The sequence below is a fragment of the Pecten maximus genome, unplaced genomic scaffold (genome assembly GCF_902652985.1).
Source record: "Pecten maximus unplaced genomic scaffold, xPecMax1.1, whole genome shotgun sequence".
NCBI lineage: Eukaryota > Metazoa > Mollusca > Bivalvia > Pectinida > Pectinidae > Pecten > Pecten maximus.
The window spans coordinates 2551-19926 of NW_022982412.1; the positions used below are offsets into that span (position 1 = coordinate 2551).

Genomic DNA, 17376 nt, shown 5'->3' on the forward strand with positions numbered 1-17376 from the left:
ATTTTCAGTTTTCCCCCCGACCCAAAAAAACCCCAAAAAAGGGGGGTTTAAATTAAAGGGGAAAACAAAGATTTTGGGGAAGTGAAATCAATGGTGTTAACATGTTAAATTTTTTTTCTTAGAAAATTTTTTGTTTCAAAAGTAATCCAAAAAACCCTCCAGTTTCAATTTAACGGTTTTCTAACATTGCCCGGGTTTGGGTTGGAAGTTTTTTTTGGAGGAAAAACAAAAAAAACCGGGGGGGCGTAATTTTTTTAAATTTGCCAAAAAACTGGCCAAAAATTAAAATTTGGGTTTTTTTTTTTATTTGGGCCAACGAAAAAGTGTTTTCCTTTTTTTTTGAATATTCTTCCCAAAATTTTTTCCTTCCTTTTAAAACCCTTTCATTTAAATTAAATTCTCCCGGAAAAAATTTTTTTTAAAAACTCTATTTAAAAACAAAAGAAAAAAAAAAATTTCTACATCCCTATCCTTACTGAATTTTAAAATTTAAAATTGGTTTGATGACCTGCTGCCACCAGCAAAGTTCACAACCCGGAGAAGGATGCGACCCCACTACAAAATGGATACACAGGCCGGGGGCCTGAAAACCTCTAACTGTTCCAACATCTTCAAAAACACTGCGACAAGGCTCCTAAGGGTACGCACTAGGTATTTTGGGTTTTACCCCTAGCCCAAAACTCGGCTTTTACAGCACAGGTATGGTTATACCGTAAAAAATCTCGGCTCACCCCCTAGGTTTAGTATACATGACAAAACTGGAAATCTACGCACCCGGGATTTGTTTTTTCCCCTAGAAAATCTTTGGGGGGCTCAGCACTAGGTATGGTTATACCGTTGATAAATCAGGGCTCTACAGCTGGGATTTGATACCGTTTAAAAAATCTGGGCTCTACAAACACCCAGATTAGTATCCGTGCCCAAACGTGGTCTACACACTAGGTTTTTAGTATACCCTAGACAAATCTGGCCTAACCCCTGGGATGGTTTAACCGTAGCCAAAACTGGACCTCCAAACACATAGGTTTTAGTATACCGGGAACAAATCTGGTCCTAAAAGCAATAGGTTTGTATAAATTAGCCCAAAATGGGCTTACCGCACAGGATTATATACCGAACAAAATTTGGGCCCAACAGCATGGGGATTTTGTATACCTAAAAAATGGGCTCTAAAAAAAAAGCGTAAGTATTAGTTACCCTAGACCAAAACTGGGTCTACAGCCTAGGTTTTTAGGATACCGTGCAAATCTGGACTCAAAAAGCATAGGTATTGTTTTACCCTAACAAATCTGGAAAATTCTACAGCATAGGTTGGGGATACCGTAGATAAATCGGGGTCTACAAGGGGTGTGTTAATTTGTATACCGTAAAAATCGTGGCTCTCCCGCACAGGGATTAGTTAACCCTAGACAAATCTGGGCTCAAAAAGGCCCTAGGGATGGTTTTTACCGGGACAAAACGGGGCTCTACCGCACTAATAGGGAAATTTGAAAACGTAGACCAAAACTGGGTTTACAAACAAATAGGGAAGGGATATTAAGTAGACAAATATGGTCTCTACAGCCCCCTGGGTAAATTTTTTACCCTTTGACAAAAACCCCCCCCCCACTAGGTTGGTTATACCGTTGTAAATGGGCTCTACAGCTTTTTTTCCTTAATCTGGGGCTAAAGCCCGTTTTTCCGTAAAAGTCACAATTTTATTTAAAAAACCCCCCCTTTCATTTTGGGGTTTTTAAATCTGGACCCCGAAAAAAATTTTTTTTTTCCCCCTCTTTTCCTCGAATAATTTTTTTCAATTGGGGACCCAATTTTTAAAAACCCCTTTTCCCCCCCAAAAAGGGTTTTTTTAAAAAAAAGGGCCCAACCCCAAAAAGGGGTTAGTTCCCTCGGTTCCCCGTTTTTTTCCTAAATTGGTCAACGGTTTTTTACCCCAAAAGGACTTCCCACCCCCCGGTTGTATACCGTGATAAACGGTCACCCCGGGGGGTTTTGGGGAAAAACGTTTCCCCCCTATTTTAACCTGACTCCCGGCCCCGTTTTTTTCCCAAAAAAGGGGCCCCACCCCAAATAAAAACCCCCCAAAATGTCTAAGCAATTGTAAGTTTGGTAAAAATTGGTTTACGCCCCCGGGTTTATCCGGGAAACTCTCCCAATATTTTAATTTGCCCCCCCCGGGGCCCAAACCTAAAAGATACCGGCAAAATTGGGGGCAAAAGGTTTTTCCCTAAAAATTTGGAAAGAAGGAAAGAAAATTGGCCAATTGGTATTGATATGAAAAAAATGGCCCCCCATAAAGGGCAGACAAATTTGGGCCTTTGGAGGGAAATTTTAAAAAAGACAAATTTGGGCCAAGGTTGGTTTTAAAACCTAACAAAAAGGGGAAAAAAGGGTTATTAATAAAAATTTTTAACCCCGGAAAATAGTTTCAAATCCTAACAAAGGGTTTTTAACCTTGGCAAAAAGGCCCAAAAAAAATGGTTCTTAAGACTAGGTATTATTATCGGGACAAAGGGTTCCCCTTTTAAAAAGTAGCAAACGGGTTTTCCCCTTTTTGACATAAAACGGACCTCCCAGGTATTAATTTCCCCCCAAAAAAAAACTAAACAGGATTGGGCCCCGCAATGGCTTAACCCAGGGGTTTTTTTTTTAAACAAAAATTTGGGTCTAACAAAATTATTACAGCATGGTTTGATAGTAAAAATCTGGGGTTTGGCACGGGTTTAGTATCCGTGACAAATTTCTTTCCCCTTAGGTTTTTTAAAACCAAAAATTGGGTTTTAAAAAAATTTTTAGTATACCTAAAAATTGGGTCACGCACAGGTAATTAACCGGACAAATGGGTTCTAAGACAGGTATTTGTATACCTGAAAATGGCCCCACCTGAAAATTGGCTCTCGCCTAGGGGTTTTTAACTAAAAATTTTCGGGTTAAAAAAAATGCCAACCCAAAAAGGGATTGTATCCGTAGAAAAATCGGCTAAGCATGGTATTAGTAAACCCGAAAAAACTGGCCCAACCGGATTATCCGTGAAATTTTTTACGCACTAGGTTTTTATAAAAAAACCCTTGGCTCTACACCTAGGTTTTTTCCGAAAAATTATTTAAAAAAAATTTTAACCGGGGAAAAAAATTCGCAAACTGGGTTTTTTAACCTGTAAAGGCCAAAAAGGGAAAAATAGTAACCCAAAAATTCTACCAAAAAATAAAAAAATGGTTACAGCACTTGGTTAGTATACCCTAAAAATCGGCTCTACACCCTTTTTAAAAACCGGAAAAAATCGGCCCCCGCACTAGTATATTGACCACCTGTATAATCTCCACAGGTGTAAAGAGAGATGGAGCCTGGGTAAAGTGGACATACAAACAATACTATAATGATGTCCGCCGGGTAGCTAAGGCTTTTATAAAGGTAAGCAGTATAGGGTTTTACAGGTAATTATTGGGAGTAATACACCTGTAGGTATGGTCAAAGTGAGACAGGTAACACAATACTATAATGATGTCCGCTGAGTAGCTAAGGCTTTTATAAAGGTAAGTTGTATTGGGGTTTTACAGGTAATTATTGGGAGTAACACACCTGCAGGTATGGTCAAAGTCAGACAGGTAACACAAATTATTGACAAGATTACAAAGTCAGTTGTATAGATTAACAGACAAAGCCAGAAAAATTCTCTCCTTTTAAATATAATTACCATAGGTATTTTTGTATGTATCTATTTTTGCAAATTTCTTCACCCTGTCAAAATTGTAAAAATTAAAAAGTGGAAATTAAGGGTGAAGTTAGTGAGTCATTACTATACTTGTATTTTGATTATGCTTATAAATATTTCGTAAACAGTGCTGTACTCTGACAGTGCAAAGGCATATAATTGTAACTGCCTGTCAAAGATAAAAAAGTCATTCTTCTGAAACAGTGAAATTGCAAAAATTAAAAATTATGAAGATTACACAAGGTATATTTTAATGATTTTTGGCAAAGTTCCACCTCACATAAATAGTCCAATATACATATGATATGATCCAATACATTCTTAGTGCAATCCCTGTCTATATATTTAGGTCTGAGTTTAAGCCCTATTCCCGGTTGTGTATGTTGATTTTTTTCTCAATGTATTTCTTGAGCGAGGACATAATATTCAGCAAACATTGTTCCCCATTTTCCCCTTGATTTTAAACTCTTACTTGAAAATGGTCATGAAAACCACTTAATTTTTATGGAGGCGTTTACGCCTGCCATATTACAATCACCTACGAGTTGTGACGTCACAATCTCTCACTTTCATTTTCGTTATATTTCCTTCCACAGTTCATTTTGTAGTTTCTTTCGGTTCATATATGATGTAGTTGAACTATATATACATTTATGAAAACTATCACGACTACAAATAAAGTGCTATTACATGAAAAAAGGTATATTCAGTATAAATTTCTCTTCGGCGGAAGCCCGGAATTTGAGACCTCTGGTGGTAATTTCTGTAACTAGGGGTAATGATTCGCTTATTAGTCCAAGTATGAGGCACGTCATTGTAGTCCGTCATTCAAAGTAGATGTGTACAGAAATGTATTAACTATGCTGATAATGTTGTGACCATTTCAGGAACTATTTTGAATAAACAATAAGAATAATGTCTTGTAAATATCTACACCTGCATCGATTTTTGCAAATCTATATCGAAAATACTGATTGAAGGGAGATAACTGCGATATTCTGACGTTACCTTACAGAGGACACTTGTTTAACTACTAGGAATAAAGACGGCATAACAACCCAAGCGCAAATAAATTTCCGATTTTCATAATACCCTCCAGGTTTTGGCTAACAACATTTCTTTTGTTTACAACTTGGTAGTTTGTTCACGAGATTTTATGAGATTTGGTCCGATATTTAGCGATCACGTGTTTCGTCTGTTTACGTGAGCGAGCACTCTGTCAAAATGGAGGCACGTGGACACGGGCTTCACACGAAGCATCAAAGTGTGATGATTGTCGCTAGAAATTAATATCTATCATTATGAATTAAAGGCAAGTTGCTTACAAAGTTTAAATCTGTTTGTTGACCCACTGAAATAAGCGTTTGTTTATTTAGGACGAAACTGTTTACGATAAGTTGTTCAAGCCTGGCCAGACCACAAAATCACAATATCTACTGCGATTATAGTCCGAATTTTCTGACGATCTTGCTATATACTATATGCAGACTTTAATCAGCTTTAAGGCGATATCAACACCAGAACCTTTCGGATTACTGCGATAACTGATCGAAGTCCATGTGTTTCAAATCTATGAATCGACAGACCTACGTGATGGCGTGATGGAATTCGATCGTTTATTTTTCAAAACTAAGAAAACTGGCACATATCTGTCTTGGTGGTCATTTGTGCTGTACCTTCCCCGACAGAGACAATATACATAATCTGGATTTTTGTGATAAGGTTTACTGCAGTAGCTACTCGCACTCGTAATATATATGAAAATGCTAAATTATTATTGAACCAGCTTGTCTTATTTATATATTATTCAGCTCACGATTCAATGCAACCTTTTCAAATGTTTTCATGTAATATATATATATACATTTGTATGCACCAAGCTGTGGAATGTTTGTATTACATAGAATATTTAAACAATACAAAGTAATTGTAGATTAACAAAATGTATACCAATTGCATTTTAACGTACTAGTACAACTTTTTGTTGTTTTCATGTAATATAACTTTTTGTTGTTTTCATGTAAAATGATAAATACATGTATATCTATTGGCAATCGATATACAATCCATATAATATAAGACTTTCTCAAATATCAATATCCTCATAACTTTCAAAATAAATCTATATTTGCTTTTGAAATTTCATTAAAAATGTTTGATTTTCATGTCACGAACAAATCCCTTAAAATGATCATCAATCTCCTTATTGGTCTCCAGAAAGTGTGAAAATAAATGAAACTTTTTTGTCAATAATTCTATTCATTATGAATTCATGTATAACCATTTAGGTTTTTTTCCAATGTTGACCTTTAAAACTATATATATATACAAGCAACAATCTGTGGGATGTCAAATATGGAAGGCTATAGCTGTTTCAGGATAAATTGCCAAAAATGCTTATAAGTACTGTTTCTTATCACTGATCACATATATTGGGTTTTTGACTATTATTTGTTATTGCTACTTAAGTGTGAATTTTTTCGGCTTCAGTGATAATGTATTTCTTTGTACTTATGTGCAACAGACATCGCGAGAGTTTAATTCTCCTACATATAATATTGACTCCTACAAAAAGAAGTTGAGTGATCATGATTGGTTGACTACGAGAGGCATTTTATCAAATCTCATATTTACCATACTGATTGCTCATGATCATATTTCATCCGGCCTAGTAAACTCTAGAAAAAACATCTTAATTTATGAAAGTAGCTAACTCCTTTAATGTATGTGTAAAAATTAAGTATATATATATATCGTACAAAACATCAAACTTCTAATATGGTAAAAATGAAACATACATTTAGGCTGACTGCCTGATAATATAATACAATTTGTACAGAGTTTACAATCCTTTGACATTCAGCTCATAATATACACCATTATAATTTGATCTGTCGTCATGCGTCGGTCTTCTTCTTAAGACCAAGATATCGCAGAATGGTGTACAAAAGGTTCTTAAGCTGTTTTATCAAAATTGTTAATTTCATGGCCCCCTATGTGTCGCATTCTCCCTGGGGAGAGGATACATTTTACTATAGTTTATATAGAAAACTCATCACACATATTTTAGCATAATTTGTTTCATTTTCATTGGAAATTGGTTAGCACGTGGTTAGGGCAAACTTTTCTCAATGATATATTGTCAGAGAATGTCAAGGCCAACGACTTGTTATGGGTTCGAATGTCAAAAATAAAAATCTTATATTGATTATTTTTTTCCATTTCATATGAAAGAACATAGTCCACTGAAACAGAATGTGCATATTTTATTGTCATCAGATAAAAATATGGCAGAAAGATATGGCACTTGGAAAAGAATCATAAAGCTATTTTCTCCAGCCAAAATTAAAAAAATAATCCAAAATTGCAGAATAAAGGTTTCTGCTCTTTTATCTATAATATACACATGAAGGCTTGATGTTTGGCGCATCGATAACGTATGGCTGGGTACAAATGTTATACTTATATTTGACCTTGACCTTCATTCAAGGTCATGGGGGTCAAATGATCAAGAAAATTCAAAGTTCTTTCAAAGTATTAATTTGGGTCACATTTTAAAGAATCAGCCCTTTTAAAGGTGTGTGCAATGCATCAAGGTCAAATAATCAAAATGACGCAGATATGACACTTTTAAAAAGAAATTCCTACCAAAATTAAAAAATGACCCAAAGCTGCACATACACACGAAGGCTGGATACATGTAAGATGTGTGACTGGCTACAAATATTGAGTTTATCTCTCTGACCTTGACCTTCATTCACATTTTAAAGAACCGGCTCTTATGAAGGTGTGTGCGAAGTTTCAAAGGCAAATTATTAAAAATGATGCAGACATGCCCTTTAAAGAATGTTTTCTTGCCAAAATCAAAAATTATCCGTAAATTGCAATTCAATTGTTGGCTCAAAAGGGGTCAATTTGGCTCAATTGACGGAAATAACTTCTTCTCTGAAACTAAGCAATCGATATAGCTCATACTTGACTGGTAGCATCCTTTTGGGTAGGGATTCAAAATTGTAAAAATGGTGGGGTTGACCCCTGGGGGGCAGGGTCAAAAGGGGTCAATTGGTTTCTCTGAAACTAAGTTATGGATATAACTCACATTGGTGTGGTAGCAATCCCTATGGGGTTGTACCCAAAGTCAATTTCATTTCATGGATTGATTGCACAATTTGGTATAAAACCTACATTCGTATGGTAGCATGGTTATGGGGTGGGTATTCAAAATTGTACGAATGTTGGGGTTAACCTCCCGGGGGCTGAAGGATGGGACCAAAATAGGTCAATTTCGCTAAATTGACATTTTTAGAATAACAATAAACCAATGTACATGTACCCATATAAAATGCTTATGATATATTGACAAATAAACTTAAGCATCATTTTTGTTTCATATCTCATAAAACCAGGTGAGCGATACAGGCCCTCTGGGCCTCTTGTTTTATCTGTGAAACCATTCAGATCCCAACTCCATAATCTTGCTGGACAACAAGAGATGAACACAATCCTGATGTAAAAATAGGCCCAGGGTTCTTTCCCCACCCCAAGGGCCTTATACAATCAAATTGAATTGATATCAAATATGAAAGTTTTCTTCAATATTTTGCATGTAAAACGCTGTATATTTATATACAGTACCTATAGCTACTAGGCTATTATCTACATCTTGGTGCTAAATTAAAAAGCAACAAATCACAAATCACAGTTTATTGTTAATATTGCCATTGGATCTATTAAAATAGATGGAATTGATATCTAATTTTGAAATAATTGTCCTTAAAAATGAGGTCTTTGTTGAAAAAAAAGTGTAATAACTTTTAAAAGCTGTCAATCTAATTTTGATATTATTCTAAGATCAAAATAGAAAGGAATAAACAATTTTGTTTACAAGATATTGAAAGACATTGCACACTTTCAACAAAAAAAGTAGCAGACACTCCCTGTATTTTCAATACATATCGTGTATTGTTATAACTTATCGAAATGCATATCATATTGTTTCGACATTTCTAATACCCAGGCCTATAAAATATAAGTTTGTTTTAAACACATAAATGCAAATTTTGAACTACTTAAGTATAAAAGATGGTTTAAAGTATGAATGTTAATGACATGTACCTAAGTAGAAGTTGATTTGAAAAAAAATTTAAATGTTTGACTTTTTAAGTAAAGGTTTGATTGAAATAAGAAATGTTTAACTACTTTTAGAAGTAGGTTTGCAACTTTTAAGTTGGTTAAAACCATTATGTACATCGAAACAGTCTAAACCATTACATTCATCAGGACTGTGAAAACCATTATGTCCAGTTGGTTTGACACACTTAAGTGGAAATGTTTAGTCATGTTGATATCAGTTTAATTTGTATTCTTGCTTTATTTCAAATATCTCCTTTTACATCTGACTAACGCCTCCTACAGTACTTTCAGTACTTTGATTTTAATAGCAATCAACATTTGAAATTTGTGGATGTTTCAACTTTCAAAGCTTGTTATCTTCAAGGTGAAAACTTTTTTGCTATGTTCAAGAATTTTCATCACCCCAAGATTTGCTGAGATTGATGTCGTGAAAATACACTTACTTCCATGCTAAAATATGAATCTGCTTTTGTAGCTTGGGCTGGAACCATACCATGGTGTTGGAATTATCGGATTCAACTCTCCAGAATGGTTTATAGCAGACTTGGGTGCCATATTTGCTGGGTAATTATCAGAAAGATCAGGGTAAAGATGCAGGGATTAACTAAATAAAAAAAAAATATCAAAATGCCATGATTTTTGTCTTAACCATAAAAAATCCTCGTATTGATGAATTGTTACTTGAAATATTTAATTGATATTGTTACGCATTGCAGTAAATTTATGAGGTAGTGTTACAACACTGATTAAAAGTTTGATCATGTTCCGAAATAAAAAAAAAAAAATGTTGCGGTGCTCTGTAATCAGTGTCTGTCGCACTCATATCACTTGCATATGTCAAGGTCATGGTCAAAAAAAAAAAAAATCAGTCTATAAACAATTTTTTGACATCTGTTAGTCTGAATTCAATCAGACTAAATCCAATGTTTCCTCAGAGAATAAAAAAGTCTATCAACAATATCTTGATTTCTGTAATATGCCAATAGAATGTAATGTCACGATCAAGTTAGGTTCCTTTTTAGAGGCACACACATTGTGGGATCCTTATCATTTCAGGGGATTTGCTACAGGAATTTACACAACTAACACCCCCGAGGCCTGTCAGTATGTGGCTGCCGATTGTGAGGCAAATATCTTGGTAGTCGAGAACAACCAGCAGCTACAGAAAATCTTAAAAGTCTGGGACAACTTACCCCACCTCAAGGCTATTGTTCAGTATGATGGGGAGGTGGCTGAAAGGAGAGACAATATCTACTCGGTAAGTACCGAGACAATATCTACTCGGTAAGTATCGAGACAATATCTACTCGGTAAGTATCGAGACAATATCTACTCGGTAAGTATCGAGACAATATCTACTCGGTAAGTATCGAGACAATATCTACTCGGTAAGTATCGAGACAATATCTACTCGGTAAGTACCGAGACATTGTCTACTCGGTAAGTATCGAGACAATATCTACTCGGTAAGTATCGAGACAATGTCTACTCGGTAAGTACTGACACTTCCACACCTCAATACTATGGATCAGTATGATGATGAGGTTGTTGCGACTGACAATTTTGTCTTTTTTGAACAATACATCTCTGAAAACAGTTTTAACCAGGTGGTATCTGCAGTCCATTACGTTCATATTGAATCTTCACTATTTGTCTGTTTCAGTGGAGTGAGTTGTTGGCACTGGCGGAACACGTCCAGGACTCTGACCTTGAGGAAAGACTGCAGTTACAGGCCCCGAACAAGGCCTGCACACTTATTTACACAGTAGGTAAACTCTAGCTATCAACAAGGCCTGTAAACTAATATATACAGTAGGTAAACTCTAGTTACCAACAAGGCCTGTAAACTTATATATACAGTAGGTAAACTCTAGCTACCAACAAGGCCTGTAAACTTATATATACAGTAGGTAAACTCTAGTTACCAACAAGGCCTGCACACTTATATACACAGTAGGTAAACTCTAGTTACCAACAAGGCCTGTACACTTATATACACAGTAGGTAAACTCTAGCTACCAACAAGGCCTGCACACTTATATACACAGTAGGTAAACTCTAGTTACCAACAAGGCCTGCACACTTATATACACAGTAGGTAAACTCTAGCTACCAACAAGGCCTGCACACTTATATACACAGTAGGTAAACTCTAGCTACCAACAAGGCCTGTACACTTATATACACAGTAGGTAAACTCTAGCTACCAACAAGGCCTGTACGTAAACTTATATACACTGTAGGTAAACTCTAGCTTCAAACAAGACCTGCACATTTATATAGACAGTAGGTAAACTCTAGCTACCAATTGAATGCTGCAGAAGCTGTATAATTGCTGTTGTTGCTGTAGATATTTATAAACTGCACGGCTGTGGCTGCAAACGTGACCAAGCCTTTACTTTCAAAGCACACACATTGATATAGACTAATTGTTAGCTCACCTGGTCCAAAGGATTTGGCTATATTGATATAAACAACTTCTTCTCTGAAACAAAGCAATGGATATTGCTCATATTTGACTGGTAGCATCCCCTTGGGGTCGGGATTCAAAATTGTACAAATGGTTGGGCTGACCGCCTGGGGAGCTGAGGGGCTGGGCGAAACAGGGTCAATTTGGCTGAATTGATATAAACAACTTCTCCTCTGAAACTAAGCAATGGATATCGTTCATATTTGTTAGCATCCTTTTTGGGTAGGGATTCAAAATTGTATAAAGGAAGAAGCTGACCCCCAGGGGCAGAGGGCAGGGTCAAAAGGGGTCCATTGGTTTCTCTGAAACTAAGCAATGGATATCACTCACATTTGAGTGATAGCAGCTCAAAGTCACTTTCATTTCTTGGATTAATTGTAATTTTTGACATAAAAACCACATTTGTATGGTAGCATGGTTATGGGGTGGGTGAGTGGGTAATAAAAATTGTACAAATGTTGGGGTTAACCCCCTGGGGGCTGAAGGGTGGGGCCAAAATGGGTCAATTTGGCTAAATTGACATTTTTAGAATTACAATAAAACCAATGTACACGTACCCATATGAAGTGTTTATGATATATTGACAGAGCAATACCAGTGACAAATATACGTAACCATTATTCTTGTTTCATATCTCATGAAACCAGGTGAGTGATACAGGCCCTCTGGGCCTCTTGTCTTGTGATTGTCTCCCTTGGAGGATAAATTGTTTATAATGTTTTCATTTGTGTTGCAGTCAGGAACTACAGGGAACCCCAAGGGAGTGATGTTAAGTCATGATAACGTAAGTCGATTTCTAAAGTGGTCATATCCTGGTTCTAAAATAGTTTCCAATTTTAAGCATCAATGCTTTGTTTTAATTAAGGATTTTACTCGTTAGGAAATCTAGTTTTCTTGTCTTGAAAATTTATTTCTAAATGTCTTTAGTGTCTCAGTGACCGAATGTTATTGAAACTGGAGCATGTTAATCAAGCATGCCTTGCCTATGGAAGTCCTGAATTATGTAAATATATGAAACATTTATATAATTGTAACGAATTATTGTCATGTATTTATGTAACTAACACAATGTACTCCTCCTGTTAAATATCACAAACTAACACGTCCTATAGCTGACATGGACCGCTAAATACTTTGGACGACACCAGGGAGCCGTGTTTCAAAATGAAGTGTTTGTAAGTTATCTGCCCCTAAGTCACGTAGCGGCCCAGATGATTGACCTACATATCCCGATGGCGTACGCTGTGGCCGTGTACTTCGCTGACCGTGACGCACTCAAGGTTTGTGGTGTTAAGATTTGTGGCTTGACTGCTTTCCTCATTGTACCATCAAACACACAGTAGTTAATGTTGACAGTGTGTATCTAAGGGTATCGTTTATGATTTATACCTGAATTACCCTTCTCAATTGAAATTTTGAATTTCTGAATGGTTTGAAATTTTATTTAAGATAAAAGGTTCTTAACTCTGAATGGGCTCACTTTGGAGACAAATTTTGTGTGAATGAAAATCTTAACTCTGAATGGCCCCATTTTCAGAGACAAATTTTGTGTGAATAAAAAAAATTTGTTAACATTTGAGACTTACCTGTCGAAACCCAACTTTGATAAATGGAAATTTCACACTAATTAATGTATTACATAGTGTGCTGTAAGATGGTACAGTGAGGACTTCAGTGGAAGCCTTACTAGTTTGAGATTCATGTCTATCATAATAGTGTTATATCCCTCGACAGTTGATCTGGACAACACAAAGGGTTGGCGAAATTCATAAGTTGGCTTTCAATGTGGAAGATATTGGTGTGAGTTATCTGCCCTTGAGTCACATAGCAGCACAGATAAACGATGTATACCTTCCTCTTGTACACGCAATGACTGTGTACTTCGCTCAGCCAGATGCACTCAAGGTTTGACATTCATGCATTTGTTGTTTCCACTTGGTGCAAATTATGGCCTTCGTTTTAAAATTGCATGAGTTCTTGTTGGCTGTTTAGAATTAGCATGAGGCATAGCTTTGTTGTTGGTTATTCACAATAGCATGAGGATTAACAGTTGTCATTGGAATTCTTAGATACTTGGAATGTGCACGAGTTGTGTTTTTTGTTTGCATTTGTCGCCATTAGTGTTTGAATTATTGACCTATCACAGGAGAAGTTGCTGGTAATAACATATGGCATGGACAGAATGGGTTTCACTTTCAAATGGTGTTGGAAAACGATCCTGTTGATTGTCTAGCATTAAGAATAACCTTATAAATGAGCTTAAACATTTTATTGTACCAACTTAAGTTAAACAAAAGTTAACTTTGCTGAATACATTGACTAAACATTAATGATGTGTATGACGTTGTATGACTTGTCTGTCACAGTTGGACTATATTAAAGCTCACATTACAATCCATCTCAAACCTTTCTGTCAATATGAATGTTGATATTTACAGTAATATTTACAGGATTTCAATGGCAATTTCGCTGAAAAAAATCTTAATTTTCCAGTTTCATTTGACGTGTTTTGACAATCCACAACTTTGGTATAAGTATGAATAACCATAGCTTTCACAAGGTAGAAAGCTATTGTTTATATTGATTTTTTTTTTAAAAGGATGTGACATGATTCAAATTGATCAGAAGATTACTGTATTATGCCACGTCATGTCCGAAATTCATTTTTCACATTATAAATCAGTTCATGATTGAGAAAATGTCTCAATGTTGATTTTCCATCAAATTGATATCCTTCAAACATTAGGAGAAAATCACCAATGTATCTTGCAATATTTAAGTGGAGTCCAAAACCAGGGTCTGTGGTTTTAACGAGCTACTGACTTTAGATGACTATCTGATTACAAAACTTTCTCTACAATGATTTAACTATTACAGGGGTCCCTGAAGAACACATTGAAGGAAGTTCGTCCCACCGCTTTCCTGGGAGTACCGAGAGTGTGGGAAAAGTTTGCAGAGAAGTTGCAGGAGAAGAGTCGAGAGGCTAAGGGAATGAAAAAGAAGCTTGGAGCATGGGCAAAAGGAAAAGGCAAAGAGGGTGTGATGGCCAAAATGGAGAAGTGAGATTCTGTCTTGGCTTGAAGCATTTTATACCTACATTATATTGTTAATTTGTGACAGAAATTGGCATAGCTAAAAAGTCCCAATATATCTAAACTCACATGTAAACAAATTTTTGGGATCGACTTGATTTAAAATGTCCTTAACAGGTATTGAGAAATTGAAACACTAGATTTTGATGAACTCTTTCAGTCGGTCGCTTCCATGGTTTTGGGGTATAGCAAACTCGTTGTTGTTCCGTCCAGTGAAGAAGGAGATGGGACTAGATCGCTGTCGGATCTGCGTGTCTGGAGCAGCTCCCATTATGAGAGACACCCTTGAGTGTTTTTTCAGCTTCGACATCACAGTACTGGAGGTATACGGCATGAGTGAGAGTACTGGTGAGTATAAATCCACTTAAATATACATGCTTTTACAATTGGGGGAATCTGCATCTGTGATATGTTAGCCTGCTATGTGTTGAGGTATCCAGGTTACATAGAGGTATGAAATGTCCTACCCAGGTATTACATTTGAAATAAGATCCCTTACGTCTGAATAATGTCCCTATATATCTACGTTTTATCCTGTTATATTTGAGATATACCCCTTGACATCCTATATTTCATCCCCATCTCCTTACCTCTAGATTTTATCCCTTTTAATTTTTCCACATCTAGGATATTAATATTTCTTCAAACATTTGAATTTTCCCCTTACCTCTGAGTTATGTCCCCTTCTGAGTTGTGTCCCCAGTTGGTTATGCCCCTTACATCAGTTATTTCCCTTTATATCTGAGTTATTTCCCCTTATATCTGAGTTATTTCCCCTTATATTTGAGTTATTTCCCCTTACTGCGCTGTAGGTAGGGCGTAAGAATTGTACCTGCTGCCCCCATTGCATGATCGTAAGAGGCGACTGAATTTGGGATCTTATCTTTTCTCTTCTTTCTGAACAACTTTCTTCTTCCTAATGTCTCCCTTGACAATGCCTCACTTTTGGTCTTCAGTTGAGCGTTCGCCCCTGTGAGGAAAGCTTTGGGTTCTGTCCCCTGGCTGAGACATACCAGAGTCTTTAAAAATGGTAGTTGCTACTCCGGCTTAGCGCTCAGCATTTGGGAGTGGGACGACTGGTTGGCCCGTTGTCAGTATAATGTGACGGGGTGGAGTGTCCTGCTTGGTGTCTTCGGCAGTATGCTTCAGTGAGGTAGCACTATAAATCGGGAAAAATTCCGGCCTATCACAAGGAGACTTAACACGTACATACCGCAGCCTTCCAAAACACACATACGCACTCACCACATGCATGCATATCGCAAACACAGGAGGCCGTCCTTAAATGACCTTAGCTGTTTAATAGGACGTTAAACAAATGAAACCAAATCAAATATTTCCCCTTATATCTGAGTTATTTTCCTTTATGTTCCAATTGTTTAGTCTGTTATCTAAGTTATGTTGCCTAAGATCTGAGTTATTTCCCCTTGCTTCAGATAGGAAGCAGTTTTTCAGTTAATTTTTTCCTTCTTTTTCCGATAGGTCCTCACACCGTAGGCACCAATGACTGCTTTAGACTGAGCAGTGTTGGTAAAGAAATCCCAGGAGTTCACACCAAACTTGCTGACAAAGATGATGAAGGAAATGGAGAGGTAAGATAGAGTCATCAACAGAGTTAGTGGGGTGTACTGGAATGAGAGTATCCCTAGTGGGGTTTACTGGAATGAGGGTATCCCTAGTGGGGTTTACAGGAATGAGGGTATCCCTAGTGGGATTTACTGGAATGAGGGTATCCCTAGTGGGGTTAACTGGAATGAGGGTATCCCTAGTGGGGGTTACTGGAATGGGGGTATCCCTAGTGGGGTTTACTGGAATGGGGGTATCCCTAGTGGGGTTTACAGGAATGAGGGTATCCCTAGTGGGGTTTACAGGAATGAGGGTATCCGTGGTTGGATTTACTGGAATGAGGGTATCCCTAGTGGGGTTTACTGGAATGAGGGTATCCCTAGTGGGATTTACTGGAATGAGGGTATCCCTAGTGGGGTTCACTGGAATGGGGGTATCCCTAGTGGGGTTTACAGGAATGAGGGTATCCCTAGTGGGGTTTACTGGAATGAGGGTATCCCTAGTGGGATTTACTGGAATGAGGGTATCCCTAGTGGGTTTACTGGAATGAGGGTATCCCTAGTGGGGTTAACTGGAATGGGGGTATCCCTAGTGGGGTTAACTGGAATGAGGGTATCCCTAGTGGGATTTACTGGAATGAGGGTATCCCTAGTGGGGTTAACTGGAATGAGGGTATCCCTAGTGGAGTTACTGGAATGAGGGTATCCCTAGTGGGGTTACTGGAATGAGGGTATCCCTAGTGGGGGTTACTGGAATGAGGGTATCCCTAGTGGGGTTACTGGAATGAGGGTATCCCTAGTGGGGGTTACTGGAATGAGGGTATCCCTAGTGGGGTTACTGGAATGAGGGTATCCCTAGTGGGTTTACTGGAATTTGGGTATCCCTAGTCGGGTTTACGGAAATAAGGGCCGATGTGTCCCTCTATTGATATTGGGATCTTACTTCTAGTGTGTGCCAGTGATCTGAACCTGTTAAATTGAGCACTTACAACTTGTTATGACTTGAGTATTAATGTTAAGCTGAGACTCGGACAAATGATAGTTTTCATTGTCAAAGTATCTCAATTATGTAACAATATGTAGAATAAGGGAAGTTCCAATACCATTTGTTTGTACTTGATGTGTCCAATGTAGAAGAGTAATTTCTAATTTTTGTTTTAAAATTACATCATGGTAATCATTATCTATCAGGTGTGTATGCAGGGCCGTCATGTTTTCATGGGCTACTTAAACAATGCTGAAAAGAATGCTGAGGCTTTTGACTCAGATGGCTGGCTGCGAACTGGTGACATTGGCAAAAAAGACAAGGACAATTTCCTTTATATCACAGGACGTAAGAAAGGTATGCCACTTATTTATCAGTGTGAAGGTATGCCACTTATTTATCAGTACGAGGTATGCCACTTA

At 37.2% G+C, this 17376-nt stretch overlaps 1 protein-coding gene across 1 annotated transcript; it reads left to right on the forward strand.

The window, feature by feature from the left end:
• Positions 1-3322: 3322 nt before the first annotated feature.
• On the forward strand, positions 3323-17338 carry LOC117320472 (long-chain-fatty-acid--CoA ligase ACSBG2-like; the record flags this gene model as incomplete). The annotated part of the gene is made up of 10 exons (XM_033875065.1): positions 3323-3408; positions 9318-9406; positions 9899-10100; positions 10506-10607; positions 12049-12096; positions 12425-12592; positions 14190-14371; positions 14565-14752; positions 15887-15996; positions 17161-17338. Coding segments are annotated over 10 exons (1353 nt in total), but the record flags the coding sequence as incomplete, so codon positions are not given.
• Between the last annotated feature and the right edge of the window lie 38 nt (positions 17339-17376).